Source organism: Tachypleus tridentatus, chromosome 13 (genome assembly GCF_004210375.1).
Source record: "Tachypleus tridentatus isolate NWPU-2018 chromosome 13, ASM421037v1, whole genome shotgun sequence".
In the NCBI taxonomy this organism is placed as follows: domain Eukaryota; kingdom Metazoa; phylum Arthropoda; class Merostomata; order Xiphosura; family Limulidae; genus Tachypleus; species Tachypleus tridentatus.
The window spans coordinates 206,299,840-206,320,153 of NC_134837.1; the positions used below are offsets into that span (position 1 = coordinate 206,299,840).

Below are 20,314 nucleotides of genomic sequence, written 5' to 3' on the forward strand. Positions count from 1 at the left end.
GTTTACTTATAATCTGCCAAATGAACATTTGCTTAATAATTTGAATGTTGCAACATGAACACAATAACGGGTAGGAAATGGTTATAAGGTCAGTCTCATGGACAAAACCTGTGCCAAAAAAGTTATGAAACTGATGAAGCAGAACACATTTATAACATGAAGGGATCTTTTGATCTGTCTAGGCTGTCCCACCACTGAACTAACCTAAAAAGAAAATTCAAAGCCAGCTCTTATAATTTTTAATAAGATTTCCTGGAATTTACAGTTTCTACCATATCTGAAGATATTCTAAAATCCAACCACCTTCTTAGAAAAATAAAACTGTCTTAGCTGAAGATGACATCTACCCCCCATTATTTACTTTTATGGCCTCTGTTTCTGACATTTCCACTATTAAATACCGAAGAAAGGTGAATCATCAACATTACAAGCTGACTTACCAGTATTAACCACTTCAGTCAGGTCCCTGTTCCATGATACTGTTAAGATAATTCATATATAAATGTCACTTATAGTTCAAATTGATAACCTCTATGCAATACCTTGCATTTAATATAAATAAAAAATTACATGCTGTTTATGAAGCACCAGCAACACCCATTACTTTAATATCATCAACAAGTCATTCCTTTGCTGTTAATGGAAAGAACGAAACTCTGAGGTACTTCTCTCATAACCTTAACCCTTTCAGCACGGTTGGTGACCACATTCAACTTGAAGGCTTAGCGCAGCAGGCGATCTTCCTTTATTCCTGTTATTTTTATGTATTGAATTTAACATATATAGTGTTGGATACAATCACTGAATATTTCAGGGACTTTTGTTGAGTTATTGCTGAGATATCATGCTTTTAGTACTGATAACATAATTAGTTGAAGTATCAAACATGTATATTAAGCGCCATGCCAAACATTAAAATTTTTTATTAAGAGCTGAAAGGATTAATCTAGTTTGACTGACCTCCATGTATAATGACCTTCTGCTTTCTACCATCCAGTCATTTTCTAATCAGTTAGCTAACTTTCCCCCACAGAAATAATATAGAAATAATTTTTATAAGTCTTTCATGTAGCACCTTTTCTAAAATCCAGATACACCAAATCTACACACTTTCCCTTATCTATATAAGTAGTAACCTTTACAATGAATGTCAAAATATTAGTAAGGCACAATTTGCCCTTAATGAAACCATGTTAACAATCCAATGAAATTCTAAACTTTGTTGAATGACTTTGCATAGCTTTTCTTTTCAAACTTCCCAAACCTTCTCCCGAATTGATGTGAGACTAATAGATCTATAATTACTGGGACAATTTTTATTGCAATCCTTTAGAGGAGGAGTTACATTAGCTAATTTCCAATCCTATAGCACTTACCTACCATTCAAGGATTTACAAAAGATAGTAGAAAGTGTCTCACATATCCAAATCTTAACCTGTGTGGAATTATAATCTGGCTTGAAAGTCATTTGGTGTTGAAGAAAATTATAAACACATGCTGTGTGATAAAATATGTATAATTTCTCAATAATATCAATTTCAATATTGCTTTCATATGATTTTCGAAAAAGAAAATGTGTTTCCATTAATGGTAACTCAGTTTAACCTGTATAAAAGATCCTGATAAGTAAGCAGCAACAACCAGAGAAAATAAACAGATGTTTATCTTTTGTTAATATTTTCACCCCTGTTATTTGCTTGAGCAATTTCTGTGATGACTCATCTAAAGAATAAAACTATAGATAAAAAGAAGTAGATGAAGTGGCATCATATAATTAAAATGAATTTATATTATGATTGTTGTGTCATTATTATACATATGTTTGATAATTAGTTTTGGTGGGTAATTTGTGATACATTGATTCCTTGTTGTTGTTTTATACATTTAACTTTGGCTTTTCCATAACACAAAACTTGAAGCTATTGTCTTTTACAGTGATGCTCATTTCAGTTTATTGATGGAAATTGTAGCAGTATTGTTTGTGGGTAACAGTTTCAAATTATAACAGTATCATTTGTGGATAACAGTTTCTTAAAGTATTGGTAGATGAACACAAATAACAGTTGTTTAACATAAGTTAACAAGCGATAGTCCACATATCACTAATAAGTATAGTAACTCCGTGTTTGATGCTGTTGCTTAGTGATGAGCATCCCTGTGCAGACAACTAGCTTAATGAATGGGTATTAACAGGCTTCTCATGCTCTGTCTACATTTTATGATTGGCAAGTGTTCTAATATTCATTTTACAAATTTTGTAAATAATTAAATATTTAGTTTTCATAATTATCAGCCTATAATGTGTTATGTGTCTGGAACAGACTTTTAAAATGGACACTGTGCTCTGTGGATAATGTAGCACCTGGAAATAACATTTTATTTATGGGAGGTTTGAAAAACTCAAGTTTATATTACCTTGTGGATAATATCAATGTTTAAGGTATACACAAAGTCATACATTTCAAAAATTATTCCATCACCACAACTGTAACAGTGTGATAAGTCGCCGTCATTTGTGATATTGTGAACAGAAATATTAACGTGCAAACTTCATGTTATTAATTTGGTTAAGTCAAAAAATTATCCTGTTAATTTTAATTTGGTAGGTTGTTTGAAACATTATAATTGACGTGTAATGTATGGTGCACATGAATAAACAATAATTTTAAAGAAAAATATTAATTATTAAGAAGTGGATTTGATGTGTTAGGTATAAATCAACTGCAGTTACTAATTCCCTAGTGTGTTTTGATTTGAAAGTCTATTTAGGTAATTGTGTATTAGAAACAGACTTCAGCCTATAGGCTTCAGGAGAATCAGAAATACTACAGAAAGGGAGGGACATGTGCAAAAAACAAACAAATAAGAAACAAAAAAAACAAAGTAAAGTAATTCTAAGAGCTTGTGTTTAATGAGAACACATTATAACATGTTAATAATATATCTACCATAACCATTGCTGCAAGGCCTATAGCTCAATACCAGTTTGTACAAGTTGTGTAAAGGTGGTTATTGGTATCAACAGTATTAAGAAACAGTAACCATTGTTGTGTGAACTGTAATTATTATGGAACTTAAGCCAATAATACAAGTCAGACTTTAGGGTTAAGAGAAACAACACAGTATTATTTTATTTTTAACACTTGATAGAATGCATGAAGAGTAATCATAATTTTGATAATGGTATGCTGTAAGGCAGTGTAATAGTTTTTAATAAAATAAGTCCTGACAACTTACTTTAATTGGTACTTTTTTTGTTACTGGAGATAAATTTATATAAGAATGGGATGAACACTTGGACATAATAATTTGTCTATTCACATTACTACTCTAGAATATTTTTATGTAGATTAAATCATACCCAAGATTATCTTATTCTCATAAAAGTTAACCATAATTTTTGCTGGAGTTGTAAGTACATTACTCACTTTTTATATCATTCATATATTCAATTTAGAACACAAACAGTAACATGCACAAAACATAATTTCCTATAACTATTATGATTTAGCTGGTTTTTTCAATTCAGGTAAGATTAAAATAATACTTTCAGCTGGTCAAACTGGACTTGGAAGTAGCAACTTAATTATTTCTTTGAATAATTTAAAAAACTGTTGTGAGAATGAACCAGTGTTATTTAAAACTCAGTGAATTAATGTTAATTATAAATAGTGGTGAACATCTGAAATATTAACACATTTTGAAAGATTCTATGGATTTGACTTTCTGTTTTACATAAACCAAGACAACAATTGTAATGTAGATACTGCCAAGATAACAGAGGGTATGTCTTAGCAGTATCTACATTATAATTTTTTAAAATTGTATTAACTGAAATAGGGGTGCAAGCAATGGTTAAGTGGACTATTTGGAGTGAACAAGTGTCACATGATACACATAAGTGAAGGTTGAAAAGTTGCTTATATATATTCTTTTAAAATTGATAAAGTAATATATTTAACAGTTGATTTGTTTCATCTTGACATCAAGGTTGATTATACATTGTCAGGAATGTTTACATGTTTAATGTAACTTTGTATTCACTTACTAGTCCATATCTAGAAAGTTATGTGAAGTATGACTGAAAATGTCTTTAAATAAAATCCAGAACAAACAGCAAATATTCCAGTCTTGTGACAATAATTACTTAGCTGAATGTACTTGGTTAATGAAACAACCAATTAGCGAATTTTAGTAATCGCTGTGTTCTAATATTTTAATCTTTAGTACAAAAATAATTTTTCTTCACATATATTTATTAAAATTAACAGTTACAAATTATTTCACTTAAAAAATCACTGTTAGCAAGTACAAGTTCATCATAGTTGTATTGGGTTTGCTTTTGTTTATGTAATGCTAGCTTTGTTTAGTGGTTATACTGATTAAAAAGTTTTATGTTATCCCACACTTGTGTGTTACTAGTTTTTGTTTGATATAATCACATATTTCATTTACTTTCAATTTATTAACTCTTCCTGTGTTTTGTATTTAATTTTCAGTAAATTTAATTTGCTTTATATTTATGTATAAGGAACACTGAAAAGCTACTTATAATTGGGCATTACAACTGTTATATTTCACATAGTGTGTAACTGTGTTCATTCTCAAACAGAGCCAGTGTTTTGTACTTTGTTAGATAACTTGTAAAATGTAATGATGACATGATCTACATAGTTTGTTTGTAGAATCGAGCCAACAGTTGGGGAATTGTATGAATGTTTTGTGATTTTTTTGACATGATAAAAGAGATTTGCAAGCTCAACTTCAACTGATGACTTTATTAATCCAATTGTATTCAGTATGGTGAGATCAGTAATCCCAAGACCTTTATGTTTTCAAGTTTTTAAGTTTCAGCTTGAACATTTTGAACTTTGATACAACACTATAACCAATCATTTATTCTGTTACTAAAATGTGGTTGAGTAGTTTCAAGTATTAATATTAGGTTTCAACATGTCGTATAATAAGATGATACTTCAGGACTGTACTGGTAGTTGATGGCTCTCTGTATGAGATATAAATTCTTTTTTCCCACCTAAAAAGTAATCTAATCTATCCTTACCTCCAAAGATTCAAACTCACTCCCCACTATGGATCAGAATGCACTTGTGTTTTATGAGGGTGTGTGATAAATGCTATTCTACTGCCACATGAACCAGTCTGAACTGAATTTGCTCCTGGTCTTACTGATAGTTATTTTGATGCATCATATTTTTTTTCAGACAGTTTTAAAGAACATAAATCATGAGACTTATTTGATGAAATTTATACTTAAAATATAAACATCACCACGTTTGCAGTTTAAAATTAGGGTATAAAGCATAAAAAAATGTTGGGAGTTTAATATAAAAAACAAGGAAAATGCCCCCAATGTTATCTTACTTGCTATCATGACCTTTGGAGCTTGTCACCTGCTTTTTGCAAATATGGAAATAAACATTCATTAACTAGAAAACTAACAAATAATAACAAAGCCTAAAATAGGACTTATGTTGAGGAAAAAAAAAACAAAGTTTGTAAAACAATTGTAATAAAACTATTTCAATATGTAAAAAAGTGTGTAACATCTCAAACCCTTAGCAACATAATGTCTTGGAACAACATGGGACCAGTTGGCCTATCTTGGTATTTCCATCATCTAAACTAAATTTGAATAATTAAAAACAAATTTTAAAGCCAGCCTTTATTCTTGTGCTTATCAAGCATTTTGTTAACCATTTTAGCACTGGCTCAGTCCCAGGGACCAATCCCATAACCATATTGTGTCCCTTATAGCTTTCATGCTGTAACTTTTAAATTAGTAAACATATGTTCACAAAATTTGAGTTATCATAAAATATTACAAGACTTTTTTACATAAAATATCGATTTATTTTTAAGATCAAGTCTTAAAATTCATTAAGCAATGTTTTTTCTCAAGCCTTTTTGTTCTTTGGCATGTTGCCTATCCAACATGCAAACTAATTTTCATTTTAACATTAAAAATACTTTAATGTATCAGAAACTTTGACATGTGATCTTTATAACCTTCAGATAATTATCAAATGTATTTTAAAATACAATTTTATATTTTTATATGGTATTTTCACTATTGTACCTGTGTATGGGTTTGGAAGATTTGGCCAATCCCATAATCTTCCCAAAAAAAATTAGGAAATGAATAATGTTTTTTTCATTATAGAATAACTACATATTATAACAAAAACATAAATGTTTAGTCCAGATAGCTTAAATCTTACAACACTGTTCATTTATATATATATATATATATATATATTTATTGATCTTTCAATTGTGTCTGGCTAAAATCACAGAAGTTACAGTGATGTGGCACATTTACCCTTTTGTTATTGTATCCAATAATATCAAAGTGTCTTCTTGTGTAGAATGATTATACCAGTATTCAATACATTGTAACTGTTCTATAAACAAGTCTTATTTGCCATAACTTGTAATATAGTAACAGCAGTTTTATATTTGTAAAGTGAGAGAGATGTATTTTTTTACCAAAATATTCTTCATTTTTTAGCAAAATTAAAATACCTGTAATAAACTTAGTATTGTGTCTTTTGTTGGTTTCTTGAAACTCTCATACATTTAAAAAACAATGTTTATTTGAAATAGCTTTCTGATTGTGAAAGATAATTTCAGAACCAAAGTTTGCACACACAGTACATTTGTATTTTATTTTTTCTCTAGAAAATTTATTACATGTATATATACTTTTTAAATTTTCTTTTTTTTAAAGCCATGAATATTTTGAGAAAAATTAACTAATTTTTTTATTGCCAGATCATATAGTTTCATTTTTTGATTTCTGAATAAACAGTGATTTGGTTAAACATAGACAAGAGTACCAAAGTATTTGATATTACTGATTTGTATATAATTTTGTTCATACAAGGAATTGATAGGACACATTAACTTCTTAATCATCTCGATATGGTTGTATCTTTGCTGTTTTTTCTTGAGGATTATCTTACAGTAGCTAGTCATGTTACAGGATGGGCTTAATTAATCTACATGTGTCTAAGTTGTTTGCGAGATTTCTTCTCAGTAACATTTTTAAGATAATTTATAATTTTAGAATTGATTTTAGCTCACTAGAATACTGCAACAGTCCAGGTTTGCTCTGTTCTTTGCTACTGAAATTTACTAAATGTCAGATTGAAAATTCCAAAATACCATCTCTTAAGTTCTTTAAAAGCTTTATTCAAGGATATTGTAACTAAAAATAAAGTTCGTTCCAACTATGTATGTTCATTTTACAGAGTTAGTGATGTTAATTGTAATTGAAGGTATATTTCATAATTTCTTTTTCTTCTGTAGGTGCTGGAGAATCTGGAAAGAGTACAGTAGTAAAACAAATGAGAATTCTTCATGTCAGTGGCTTTACTGAAGAGTAAGTGATGCTTCAGGTTGTAATGGTTTTACTAAAATAACCAAGAGAGTAAATCTTTAGTGTCTCAAACAGTCCAGCCAATTTGGAATGACTAGTGGTGTCCTAACCAGTCTGTTGTTGTAAATATTTAATGAGTGGCTGATGTTCTTACCAATATGGCCTTTTAAATAAAAGTTTAAGAAATCATTAGTGCTGTTTTAACTTGTTTGTTCTTCTAAAACATAAGTCACAACTTGTTTTGTGTGTGTTTCTGGCTTAATATTTGTGAATATGAAGTGTGAAGTACAATTTAGTATACAGTGTTTGTTTGTTTCTAGGGAAAAGAAAGAAAAAATAGAAAGTATCAAAAAGAATATCAGAGATGCAATCCTGGTGAGTCATGTGGAGTTATGTGAGTTATGAGTGTAAACCTATAATGATGACAAACCTACTTGAAGTAAAAATGTATTCTAAAGATGGCTGGTATGGGTATTAAAACTTTAGTTAAAATTAAATACTCGTACCAGCTGTCTTTAGAATACATTTTTACTTCAGGTAAATATATCTGATTAAAGCCAAATTAAAGTAAACAGATGTAATAAAATAAATTATTGATGCCTGAAAATGGGGTTATCAAATCAGAATATCAGAAGTTTTTGCATTGTAGATGTCCAAGTTTCTGTCATTGACTTAAATGTGCTTTGAAATGGATCAAATTACCAAAAAATTTATGTGAATAGAATATATATAATTTACCTTTTGACACAAAGATTTAGTATCTCACATTCAGAATTTTATTAAAATGTTTTTTATTTATGATACCAGTTAGTTTTGCATAAAATCTTAGCTAATAATTCATATTTTAATAGTATGTAAATTTTGTCCCTTAATTACACAAAACAGTATTTTAAAAAATCTCGAATTTCTTCTAGTGTGACACACGTGACACATTTTTTCTAGGTATTTTCTTATGTCTGTTTTATCTACCACGCCCAAGAAACTACAGAATGAAATGTAAATTATTCCTTAGAAAATTGTAATTTACTAATAAATTGATGTTTTTTTGTATGTGAAAGATTTGTAATGTCAACTTAGACTGCCAAGTTTTGTGTATATATATAGACACTATATTTGAAAATCAGAAGTATTTAATCTATAAAGACATCAGACAAGTACAAGCATCTTAAATGGTTGATCAGATTGACTGAGTGTGTGTTGATAGAGTTAAGCTATCTGCTTATGAAATAGTTTTCTTTTTGAAGCCTGTTTAAACATAAACATATATCTATTGATTATTATGTTATGTTTTGCCAGTCAGAAATATTTCATAATAAAAATATTTCTGTTAAAATATACTTCAAATTCTTAAGAAAAAAGTTGTTTTGATTCACATTTGAGATTTTTTTACTTTCTATTCAATGCATAAAAAATTCATTTGTACCTGAATAAACAATCTGCTCCCAACTTGAGAGCGATGATTGTAGAAGAGTAGCCAGTTTGTAGTGTGCCAGCAGAACTCACCATTAACGGTCGTTCTCAGGTTGGTGATGTTGGAAGTCGGCCTTTATTCAGGTGTGAATATGGTTTGCGTGTACATTGAGTTGGGTGAGTCGTTAGAATACTTGTTTTTAATGTTAATATATTTTTTTAACATAAACTGAGGTCTAGCCTTCTGTTGTTTTCATTGATGTTTAAAACATTTTTTTAAATAACAGAATGATATTTTATATGAATTAGCTGTAGAACAATAAACAGTTGACACATAGAGTTAATACACAATAAAAAGTATAGTTAATGTCTTAATAATTTATATTTGTAGACAATATCTGATGCCATGAGCACACTAGTCCCTCCTGTACCCCTAGAGAACCCGGAAAACCAGTGGCGTGTTGACTATATGCAGGATGTTGCAAGTTCTCTGAACTTTGACTACCCCTCAGTAAGTGGATAATTAGCTACTGATTCAGCGTATTAAGAAACATTGTAGGTTTAATTATATATTACTGAATATTAAAGAAAATAAACTAAAGTCATAAGGTTTTTGACAAATGGGAGCTGATTAAAAAATAGTAAATGATTTGTATCTTTAAATGTTGAATACTTTGTTGATGGAACATAAAATGACTGTAAAAACAAAATAAAGAAAGGAGATAATAAAATAAAGATAATCTTATTAAAGATACATTTGCTGTTGTATATTTTTATTTTGTTAACCCTGCCTTAAAGAAAAATAATTAAAGTTTTCAACTTATTTGAAAAATAATGTGTAATGTTTTTCTTTCTGCTAATTTCACAGTTAAATTTATTGTTGGAGGGGAGATAGTTGTAATGTTTTTTGTAATGAACCGTGAGCAACTCGCATCTGATATTGAATTTTCCTAGTTGTTAAAAAAATGTTTATTCAATGTATATCTATTAGGTTGAGGAATAATTCGTGAGCGTTTTTAAATAATTTCAAGCATTACATGCAAGACTATACAATACTTCAATGCATGAACACATTACACCCAAAACATTTATTATGATACTTTATTTCATGTAATACCTAGGTATATAGTATGCATTGTTGTAAATGAAATTGCAAGAAATTAAATGCGAAAAGCAGATGATGTCGAAAATGCTCGATTTTGTCCACTTGACATTCCATTTAATGAGCTGAAAATGAAAGCAAAAATTAAAGACATATGAAAATCAAACACACCATCTATTAGAGCAAAAAATTATCTACCAAATGACATATTTTGCGAAAGCGTTTCATTTATGAATATATTTTTTTAACTTGAAAAAAATGCTCACGAATTATTCCTCAACCCAATATATTACACTTTCTTCAAGGGGAAATATTGTTGTTTTATCTCAGAATAATTGATGTATGTTTATGAGATTACAATATCTATAGTTTCTCGTATTTTTTGAGTACAACAAATAATGTTTTATCTCAGAATAATTGATGTATGTTTATGAGATTACAATATCTATAGTTTCTCGTATTTTTTGAGTACAACAAATTGTGTTTCAGAGGCTGTGTGCATGAATAGCTCTAGTATATTAGCATTACACTAGGGTTACATGGTAGCACTGGTGTTGCACAAGTTTTCCTAACGAGTGCTACTAAACATTGTTCCTAATGTACTACATAATTATTTTTTTGTTAACATTACTTCAGAGTGACACCAGTGTACAAACAATTACAGTGGCTAGTACTATAAAATTATATTTGTGTTATGGTTTTATGCCAATGCCAAGGGCAGATAATATTTATAGAACAGCACTTTTATATTAGCACCAAAATAATGCATCTTAAAGAGTCATTATTCTGTAATAATTTGTATCAGTGTATTTTATAGCAGCCTGGTTGTATGTGTTATGTGACATAGATGATGGAATTAAGTACATGCTTTACAGTTTTAGAAAATGTAATTTATGTTTTGTATTACAAGGTGATTTAATGAGGGGGTATTTCACTGATTAGAATACTTGGATTGTAATAGTGTCTGTTAAAACACCTTGGTATATTCTCCCCCTAAGAAATCATTTGAGGTATTATCTTGTGTTAGATCACTCTGTAGGTGAACAAGAAGTGTGAGTACTAATAGTATAACATATACCTATTGTAATAGCACTTTATGTGAATTTTATATTAGATCAGCTTTAATGGTGTCATGGTATCTCTGACAGCACATTTTTGTTATATCAGTACTAATAGTATTAAAAATTCAAACCATTGGCAATACAACTTGAGTGATAACTATTTTTTCAGTAAAAAATAACATCTGAAGTTTCGAACCAAAACTAATTCCTGCCTAACTTTGGTTTTACTACTGCAGGAGTTCTATCAACACACAGAAGCCCTCTGGAAAGATAAGGGGGTTCAAGCGGCGTATGAGAGGTCCAATGAATATCAGCTCATAGACTGTGCAAAGTAGTAAGTTTTATTTTATAATAAAGTCTGAGGCTTTCGTAGAACATATCAGAAGTTTGTAATTGTATTTTATGTCCATTTCTAGAAATTTGATGATCCTGGTGCAATGAAAAACATTTAGGCCTTCTTAAAACACATCTAAGTGACTATATTAAAATTACTTGTTGTTCTGGTTGAGCTCAGATTTGTAGAAATCGAAGAGTAGCATTCAAGGTGGTTATAAACACCTTTTGAGCTTCTATCTTAGTTAAGCCTTAAGATCTTGGAAAAGTCCAATTAAGGAACTTAAAAATAGTTGTTCTATTTTACAGTCATTATACAACAATGAATGTAATTTCAACCACTGTTTAATTTGTTGGGTATTGAGAAAAAAAACAGTAAATGCAATATTGTTTTTATGTACAGTTTTCTAGCAAATTTTATAACCAAAAATGAGTGTAAAAAAGACAGTTTATTTTCCAAAGAAGAAATATTAGTTCATTTTTCTCACTAATCTAGATAATTATTTTTTTCATAAAAGTGAAACTGTACATATCTTACAGCTAAGGAAAAACATTAAATATTGATGTTTGTTATGTACTTATTACATCTTAAATATAACCTTTAAAAGTTACAGCACAAAGGTCTGATATGGATGTAAAACATTTCTGTAATATTATAGTTTTCTATTTACAAAGAGAAAGTAGTGGTATTTTAAATTAGTTTCATAAGCTGTTTTCCATCAGGTATTTTATTAACCCATCAACTACCAACTGCCGTATAGGGTACGGTCTTTCTTTAATAGTTGAGTGTGAGTATGCCATATTACGTATGTGGTGATACGGCTAATATTTAGAGCAGCCAATGTGAGTAGGTTAAAATCTAGGCTTGTCAGGCATACTGGATCATCTTAACCAAAACCATAACTGACATGTTATTTGAAATATCTGTGTTTAAAAACATGAAATATTTGTACCTGTTAGAAGTATAACATTATAAATTAATACTAGTTTGTAATATTTAATTATACCTTCTAAGAAACATTGTTTATATGCTTGCATTTTGAAACTGAAGTTAAATAGATATATTTTTGTATAGTACTGAACCAAATCTTCAGTAGTTTTCTTTACATAAGTGTTATGGTTTTAACTTTTCTAGTTCTTTTTGGTAATTACCTTTTATTTATTTTCAGTTTCCTGGACAGAGTGAGTATAATCAAACAACCTGATTACACTCCAACTGAACAGGTAGTTGTCCAAATGTGTTTTTTACCAGTTTGTTATACATGCTGAAAATGTACAGACACAACAATTTTTTCTTTTTATAGTTGGAATTAAATCTGTCTTCTCCCTTATACAGCACCATTTACTGATCTAGATATAACAGTTAATGCTAAGTTTATCAAAGGAATCTAGTTCCTCACCTCACTGGTTCAACAGTAAGCCTAAAGGCTTACAAGACTAAAAACTAGGTTTTGAATACATAGATACCTTATTGTGTAGTGTTGTTCTTAATGACAAAAAAAACTAAAGAATCTATAAGAAGATATCACTGTTAAAAATATATCTGCTTAAATTAACCTTCAAGTAAAACTTTACTATAATTTTTTTGTTTTGACTTTTATAAAAGATTCTTTTCTCCTTAAAAATAATGTTTGGTAAAATTAATCTTATTATGAGACATTCTGAAAATTATTTGTCTATGGTTATTGTGTATAATTGGAACTCGGTAATTTAGATTGTATGAAATAATGATTTGACAAAGGAAAGTTTTGTGTGCACATTTGAACATTTTTCATAGTATTAAATAACATCACTCTTTGTGTGCAACACTTCCAAATGATCCTAAGAGAAATAACTCTTTTGCAACTGATCACAGATCAAAGGTCATGTCATTCACAATAAGTGGCTTACATTTCAAAATTTTGTTGAACTACTACTACTACATGAAGTTATTCAATAAGTTTGGGAGAAAATTATGGATTTTAATTCCAATCTGAGTGTTATATATTAATTTCTTAATTTAAAAGTAAATATTAAAACTAAACACCTAAACATAAATTTTTGTGTGGTATGTTGAATTGAAGCATTGGCCTAAATTATATGTTTGTGATGTCTAAATACTTGAAATGTTGGCCCAGATTATATGTTTGTGATGTCCAAATACTAAGTCTATAGTTTCATACAAATTAGGAGCTGAAATATTACCAGTATTGACAAGCTACAATATAAAATAAGAACCTCCTATCTTTTCAATATTCTGATATAACACTTATATTCCAAAACTCACCCAGTTGCCTCACCCACCTTTTTCCAATTTTCAGAAAATATTCATTGAGTTATGTTTTATATTTTTAAGGCCCAAATAAAGTTTAGTTACTAAGTTTGATAAATTATAGTGGGATTCTGTAGTATTCATACAGTTATTTATGATCTTTGATTATTTCAAATGTATATGTAAAATCTACAAAAAATTTCATCTGACATCCCCATTAACATAAATGAGTACAAAGCTCACAACTTGAAGAGATAATAGTTTGCTATACTTCTTTATTTACTGTTCTATGTTTTAAGAAAAATAACTTTAAAAATTTATCTGTAAATAGTAATTATATATACAAATATATAATGTATTATAACTGAAATGTGACTCAGTGCATGATTTGCAGTGCCAAGTTGAGCAATTCTAGTCTAGTATTGACAAAACTAAGAGAACACTCCTTAAAGCTGCATAGAGATGGGAAATACAAGAATACAATGCTTGTTGAATTCAAGGTAAAGAGAGCCAAGTTCGATGAAAAGGCTACTTTGCCTGTTTTCAGCTTTGTACTCATCGACAAACAGATCCTCACAGCATTGTATGAAGTTGCTTACTTGATTGCAAAGCAGGGCAAACCACACCATTTGTGAAGCGCGCTCGTAAAACCAGCTGCATTGAAGATGGAGAATATCATGCGGGGAAAAGTTGCTGAAAATAAGTTATCCCAAATTCCTTTTTCAAATGTCACCATCAGCAGCAGAATAGATGACATGAGCAATGACATCTTGGCTCAAGTAGTTGCAGATCTGATTTCAAGCCCAGCAAAATTCAGCCTTCAACTCGACGAGACCACTGACGTTTCCAATCTAAGCCAGCTTGTTGTATTTTTGCACTATGTGAAGAACGAGATAAAAGAAGATTTTTTATTTTGTAAGCCTCTTACAACAACAACTATGGCAGCAGACGTGAAGAAACTTGTGGATGACTTCTTCAGAGATAATGTTCTTTCTTGGGATATGGTTTCTGCAGTTTGTTTGGACGGAGCTCGTGTCATGCTGGGATGAAACTATGGTTTTGGTGCGCTGATGCACCACACATCATTGTAATGCACTGTGTTTTGCACAGGCACACATTGGCAACAAAAAACCTTGCCTTCAAAACTGGCAGAAGTATTAAAAATTGTAGTGGAATGTGTGAACTTTGTGCAAAATAGTGCCCTGAAGCACCGTATCTTCAAAGAGCTGTGTAATGAAATGGGCTCTGAATTCGAGGTACTTCTTTACCATTCTAACGTTCGGTAGTTATCCCGGGGAAAGGTGCTAAATCGTGTTTTTGTCATTTGTGTGGAATTAGCCCTGTTGTTATGAGAGCACCAACATTGTCATGCAGATTGCTTCGAAAAATCTTAGTTCATTCTCATTTTGGTGTACATGGCCGATATCTTCAGTGCTTGCAATCATTTCAATCATCTGAAGGCTTTTCAAAAAAAGCTACCATTATGGAAACGATGAACAGAGAATGATAACTTCACAAACTTTTCCCTGCTGGATGACTGTGTAAGTAAGATAGAAGATGTGTCTGAAATTGGAGACATTTCTGTATCTGGGTAACTGAAGCAAGCAATTGCCATGCACTTAGATGAGCTTGCAAAGTTTCTCGAATGATACTTCCACACCAGTCATATTCAGGATGGGTGAAACAGCCGTTCACGTTTAGTGTTGTGACAGCATATGTCAATGATGAACACCTCGACGAAATCATTGAACTTCAGCAGAGCCAGGTTCAACAGCAACTTTTCAGAACAACAACGCTCTCAACGTTTTGGTGTCACCAAATTGTAGTGTACCCTCTTATTGCTAAGAAAGCCCTTGAGATACTCATGCTGTTTGTTACAACGTATCTTTGCGAGCAATCCTTTTCGAGGATGGTAGACATAAAAACGAAGAGAAGGAACAGACTTTGTTGCAAAAATGATATGAGAGTGGCACTTGCCAAGGTGAAGCCGTGGATTTCTGAACTTGTATCTGAAAGGCAACAACAAAAGTCACATTGATTTGCAGTAAATATTCATTGAGTTATGTTTTTGTTTTTGTGTGAAATTCATGTTTTGTTGGTATTGTTCTTTGAACACAGTGATATTGTGTGCAACTTATGCATGGTTCATTTTGTGCACTAATAAAATATCTGCTTATGTTTTGAATTTGAAAAAAAATCATATTTTATTTTTCCAATTACAAAGGGTTCAGTGAATGCAAGTATGAAACCTCTGGGGTTCAGTACCTCCAACAAAGTTAAGAACCACTGTTCTAGAATTTAAAAAAAAGCATAATTTATATTTCTATTTTTTTGTGGTGGTTATGAGGTCAATCAAATTGACAGACCCCTTGTAGTTTAGTTAAGTTAAGGTAGAGAAATTAACATACAGAATAAAAAGTTTTATTAGAAATAAAGATTTGAAATCTATTTAGAAAGTTTTGGAGATTACACAGATGATATTTGAAGTCTTTGGTAAAAATAATGGTTTTTTAATCATAAGATGAAAATGACTTTGCTCTTGAACTGATAACAAACCAAACTTTATATTTTCACAAACAAACCTTTGCTAAAAATACTTCATTAAATTCTGATTTTTTAAATTGCAATCTCTACTAAAAATCTAAATTTTGTGAAAGTACACACACTACATAAAAAGCTATGGTATAACTATTTAATGTTACAAGTGCGTATGTGAAATCGCTAACCTTTTGTACCAAACCCAGGAATAATGTACTAAAGATAGTTGTTAAGCTGTGTTTGTTTTCAATTTTTTTGAGACAGGATCAGCTGTTAAACCAACTCTGAAAAAAGTCTTACTAGTATAGTTAAAAAAACAACTAAAATAATCATAAAATTAACTGTCTTGCGACAGTTTAACATGAGATAATTATATTTCAAGTGCTTGTATTACATTTGGTTTTGGTCAGTGAAAACACACAAACTTGGTCAGATAGAGAGTTTACCAAATAAAATTTTGGTTCTCAAGTGACCACTATAAATCACATAAACTGAAATACCAAAACATACCCAAGTGACCACTATAGATCACACAGAACTGAAATGACAAAACATACCCATTTGACCACTGTAGGTAACAACTGAAATACCAAAACATACCCAAGTAACAACTGTAGATTATTCTGAAGTCAAATTAACTGTCATTTTATAATCTTTCATGTGGTATACTGAGTTCCAAATTGACTTTTAAAATTACCAAAACTTAGGACTTGTTTATCTGTTCTGTCTTCCAACATGTTTAGCTGTGTTGTTTGTGTGTGTACATGTTTTTCATTTGAACTGCAAGCAATCTTCCACACTTTTAGTTGCAGGAACCACTTCTTGTAACTGGTGTCTTGAATTTCTTCTTTTAGAAATTAATCAGCAAGTAAAAAAGTGTTTTGTTTCTAGAATGACATATTACATATAAGGATGATTTATAAGATAACTTGTTAGTGTATTTAGTAATTGTGTTTGGTTAAACAGTTAATAATTGGTGCTTCTTGTTTTCCTCATAGGATATACTGAGATGTCGAGTTTTAACATCTGGAATTTTTGAAACCAAGTTCACTGTTGACAAGGTGAACTTCCAGTAAGTACTCCATCTTTGATTACACCTCTCTAGGTTCATTACTACAAGTAGTTTTAACATTTAACAAATCTGTCTTTATTTGCATGCAATATCAAGATGTGTGATAAGAGTATAGTGGTGTTTAAACTACACACTGCTACCAGTGAGGTCTTTAACATAACACCAGACCTCAAAGTGTCAGCTTGGCTTGCAACATACATTATTGGTTCATGTGCTATTTATATAGGTCATTGAAGAGATATGGGTCTTATTATATACAACACTTATACTAATGAAGTGTGGTCAATAGATTAGTTTTATATGGTGTTATGTCACAATTTGCTTGATAATAATTTATATATATCTTATTAATCTAAATGCTAAAAGCTAAAACTCTTTGCACATTTTGGTTTAAAGCAAAATTCCTGTAATAGTTGCATAAAAAAATAAGTGATTTCCTTGAGGGTTTTTACATCAATAAAATAAATGGTGAAATGAAGATGTTGATAACTAGCATATATTATTAATTTTTGTTCTGCAGCAGTTACATTAATGTGGGTTTCATGCAATTTGTTTTAAAGCATGTTTTATGTGTTACTGATAAAATGTTTTCTATGTTTATAGCATGTTTGATGTTGGTGGACAACGTGATGAACGTAGGAAATGGATCCAGTGTTTCAACGATGTTACGGCTATCATCTTCGTCACGGCCAGTAGTAGCTATAACATGGTGCTACGGGAAGATGCCAGTCAGAACAGACTCAAGGAATCCCTAGAACTCTTTAAGAGTATCTGGAACAACAGGTTTGCAGCCAGTATTCATAAAAAATATGGTGTTTCTAAGGAGAAATCTGTTTTATGTTTTCCAGACTTTTATAAAATCTAACAGTAAAAGTAGTTTTCATCCATAAGTAAGAGACAGTAACAAAGTACGTTGTGGTGTTTACAGTACACATTTAACTAGTAAATTACATGCTTAAATATCATTGTCAAATAATTCATAACATTCATAGAATTACATTAGAGTAAGTTAATGGCTTTGAGCACCACTCTATAAGATTCAGTAATAGAAGCTTTCATTTTACTTTTTGCTACCAAAATGTTGTAACTATTATAAAATATTCAGACTATATTTTATTAACAAGAATCTGATTCAGCCTTTATAATTGCTGTCCTGTCACATTAAGTCTACAGCACTGTTAAAAACTGGCAAAACTGTAGTAATCTTAGGTTTTTGTATTGTGAAGGTGGATGTGTGAAACTTGGGAGAAGTGAGTTAAGGTTTAGATTGTTTATTATAGGGATGTAGTTGTGTGTAGCTTGAAGAAAGTGAGTTAAGGTTTAGATTGTTTATTATAGGGATGTAGTTGTGTGTAGCTTGAAGAAAGTGAGTTAAGGTTTAGATTGTTTATTATAGGGATGTAGTTGTGTGTAGCTTGAAGAAAGTGAGTTGAGGTTTAGGTTGTTTATTATAGGGATGTAGTTGTGTGTAGCTTGAAGAAAGTGAGTTAAGGTTTAGATTGTTTATTATAGGGATGTAGTTGTGTGTAGCTTGAAGAAAGTGAGTTAAGGTTTAGATTGTTTATTATAGGGATGTAGTTGTGTGTAGCAGAAGAAAGTGAGTTAAGGTTTAGATTGTTTATTATAGGGATGTAGTTGTGTCTAGCTTGAAGAAAGTGAGTTCAGGTTTAGATTGTTTATTATAGGGATGTAGTTGTGTGTAGCTTGAAGAAAGTGAGTTCAGCTTAGATTGTTTATTATAGGGATGTAGTTGTGTGTAGCAGAAAAGAAAGTGAGTTCAGGTTTAGATTGTTTATTATAGGGATGTAGTTGTGTGTAGCTTGAAGAAAGTGAGTTAGAGTTTAGATTGTTTATTATAGGGATGTAGTTGTGTGTAGCTTGAAGAAAGAGAGTTCAGGTTTAGATTGTTTATTATAGGGATGTAGTTGTGTGTAACTTGAAGAAAGTGAGTTAAGGTCTAGATTGTTTATTATAGGGATGTAGTTGTGTGTAGCTTGAAGAAAGTGAGTTAAGGTTTAGATTGTTTATTATAGGGATGTAGTTGTGTGTAGCTTGAAGAAAGTGAGTTAAGGTCTAGATTGTTTATTATAGGGATGTAGTTGTGTGTAGCTTGAAGAAAGTGAGTTAAGGTTTAGATTGTTTATTATAGGGATGTAGTAGTGTGTAGCTTGAAGAAAGTGAGTTCAGGTTTAGATTGTTTATTATAGGGATGTAGTTGTGTGTAGCTTGAAGAAAGAGAGTTCAGGTTTAGATTGTTTATTATAGGGATGTAGTTGTGTGTAGCAGAAGAAAGTGAGTTAAGGTCTAGATTGTTTATTATAGGGATGTAGTTGTGTGTAGCCTGAAGAAAGTGTGAGTTAAGGTCTAGATTGGTTATTATAGGGATGTAGTTGTGTGTAGCAGAAGAAAGTGAGTTAAGGTTTAGATTGTTTATTATAGGGATGTAGTTGTGTGTAGCTTGAAATGAAGTGAGCTTAAGGTTTAGATTGTTTATTATAGGGATGTAGTTGTGTGTAGCTTGAAAGAAAGTGAGTTCAGGTTTAGATTATTTATTATAGGGATGTAGTTGTGTGTAGCCTGAAAAAAGTGAGTTCAGGTTTAGATTGTTTATTATAGGGATGTAGTTGTGTGTAGCCTGAAGAAAGAGAGTTCAGGTTTAGATTGTTTATTATAGGGATGTAGTTGTGTGTAACCTTGAAGAAAGTGAGTTCAGGTTTAGATTATTTATTATAGGGATGTAGTGTGTGTAGCCTGAAAGAAAAGTGAGCCAAGGTTTAGATTGTTTATTATAGGGATGTAGTTGTGTGTAGCTTGAGAAGAAAGTGAGTTGAGGCCTTTAGATTATTTATTATAGGGATGTAGTTGTGTGTAGCCTGAAAAAAGTGAGTTAAGGTTTAGATTGTTTATTATAGGGATGTAGTTGTGTGTAGCAGAAAAAAGTAAGTTGAGGGAGGCCTAGATTGTTTATTATAGGGATGTAGTTGTGTAGCCTGAAAGAAAGTGAGTTAAGGTTTAGATTGTTTATTATGGGGATGTAGTTGTGTGTAGCAGAAGAAAACGAGTTAAGGTTTAGATTGTTTATTATAGGGATGTAGTTGTGTCTAACTTGAAGAAAGTGAGTTAAAGTTTAGATTGTTTATTATAGGGA

At 30.7% G+C, this 20,314-nt stretch overlaps 1 protein-coding gene across 2 annotated transcripts in view; it reads left to right on the forward strand.

Annotated features, from left to right (window-relative positions):
* Positions 1-7,272: 7,272 nt before the first annotated feature.
* Positions 7,273-20,314, forward strand: part of LOC143236040 (guanine nucleotide-binding protein G(s) subunit alpha) — a 28,857-nt gene continuing 15,815 nt past the window's right edge. The window contains exons 1-7 of one of the 2 annotated variants that reach the window (XM_076474272.1): positions 7,273-7,402; positions 7,720-7,774; positions 9,201-9,320; positions 11,209-11,306; positions 12,475-12,529; positions 17,093-17,166; positions 17,770-17,949. In XM_076474272.1, coding sequence (XP_076330387.1) covers positions 7,368-7,402; positions 7,720-7,774; positions 9,201-9,320; positions 11,209-11,306; positions 12,475-12,529; positions 17,093-17,166; positions 17,770-17,949 — 617 coding nt within the window. In that variant the 5' untranslated portion in view covers positions 7,273-7,367. The remainder of the gene's footprint in view (positions 7,403-7,719; positions 7,775-9,200; positions 9,321-11,208; positions 11,307-12,474; positions 12,530-17,092; positions 17,167-17,769; positions 17,950-20,314) is intronic. The other variant, XM_076474271.1, reaches the window with a different exon arrangement.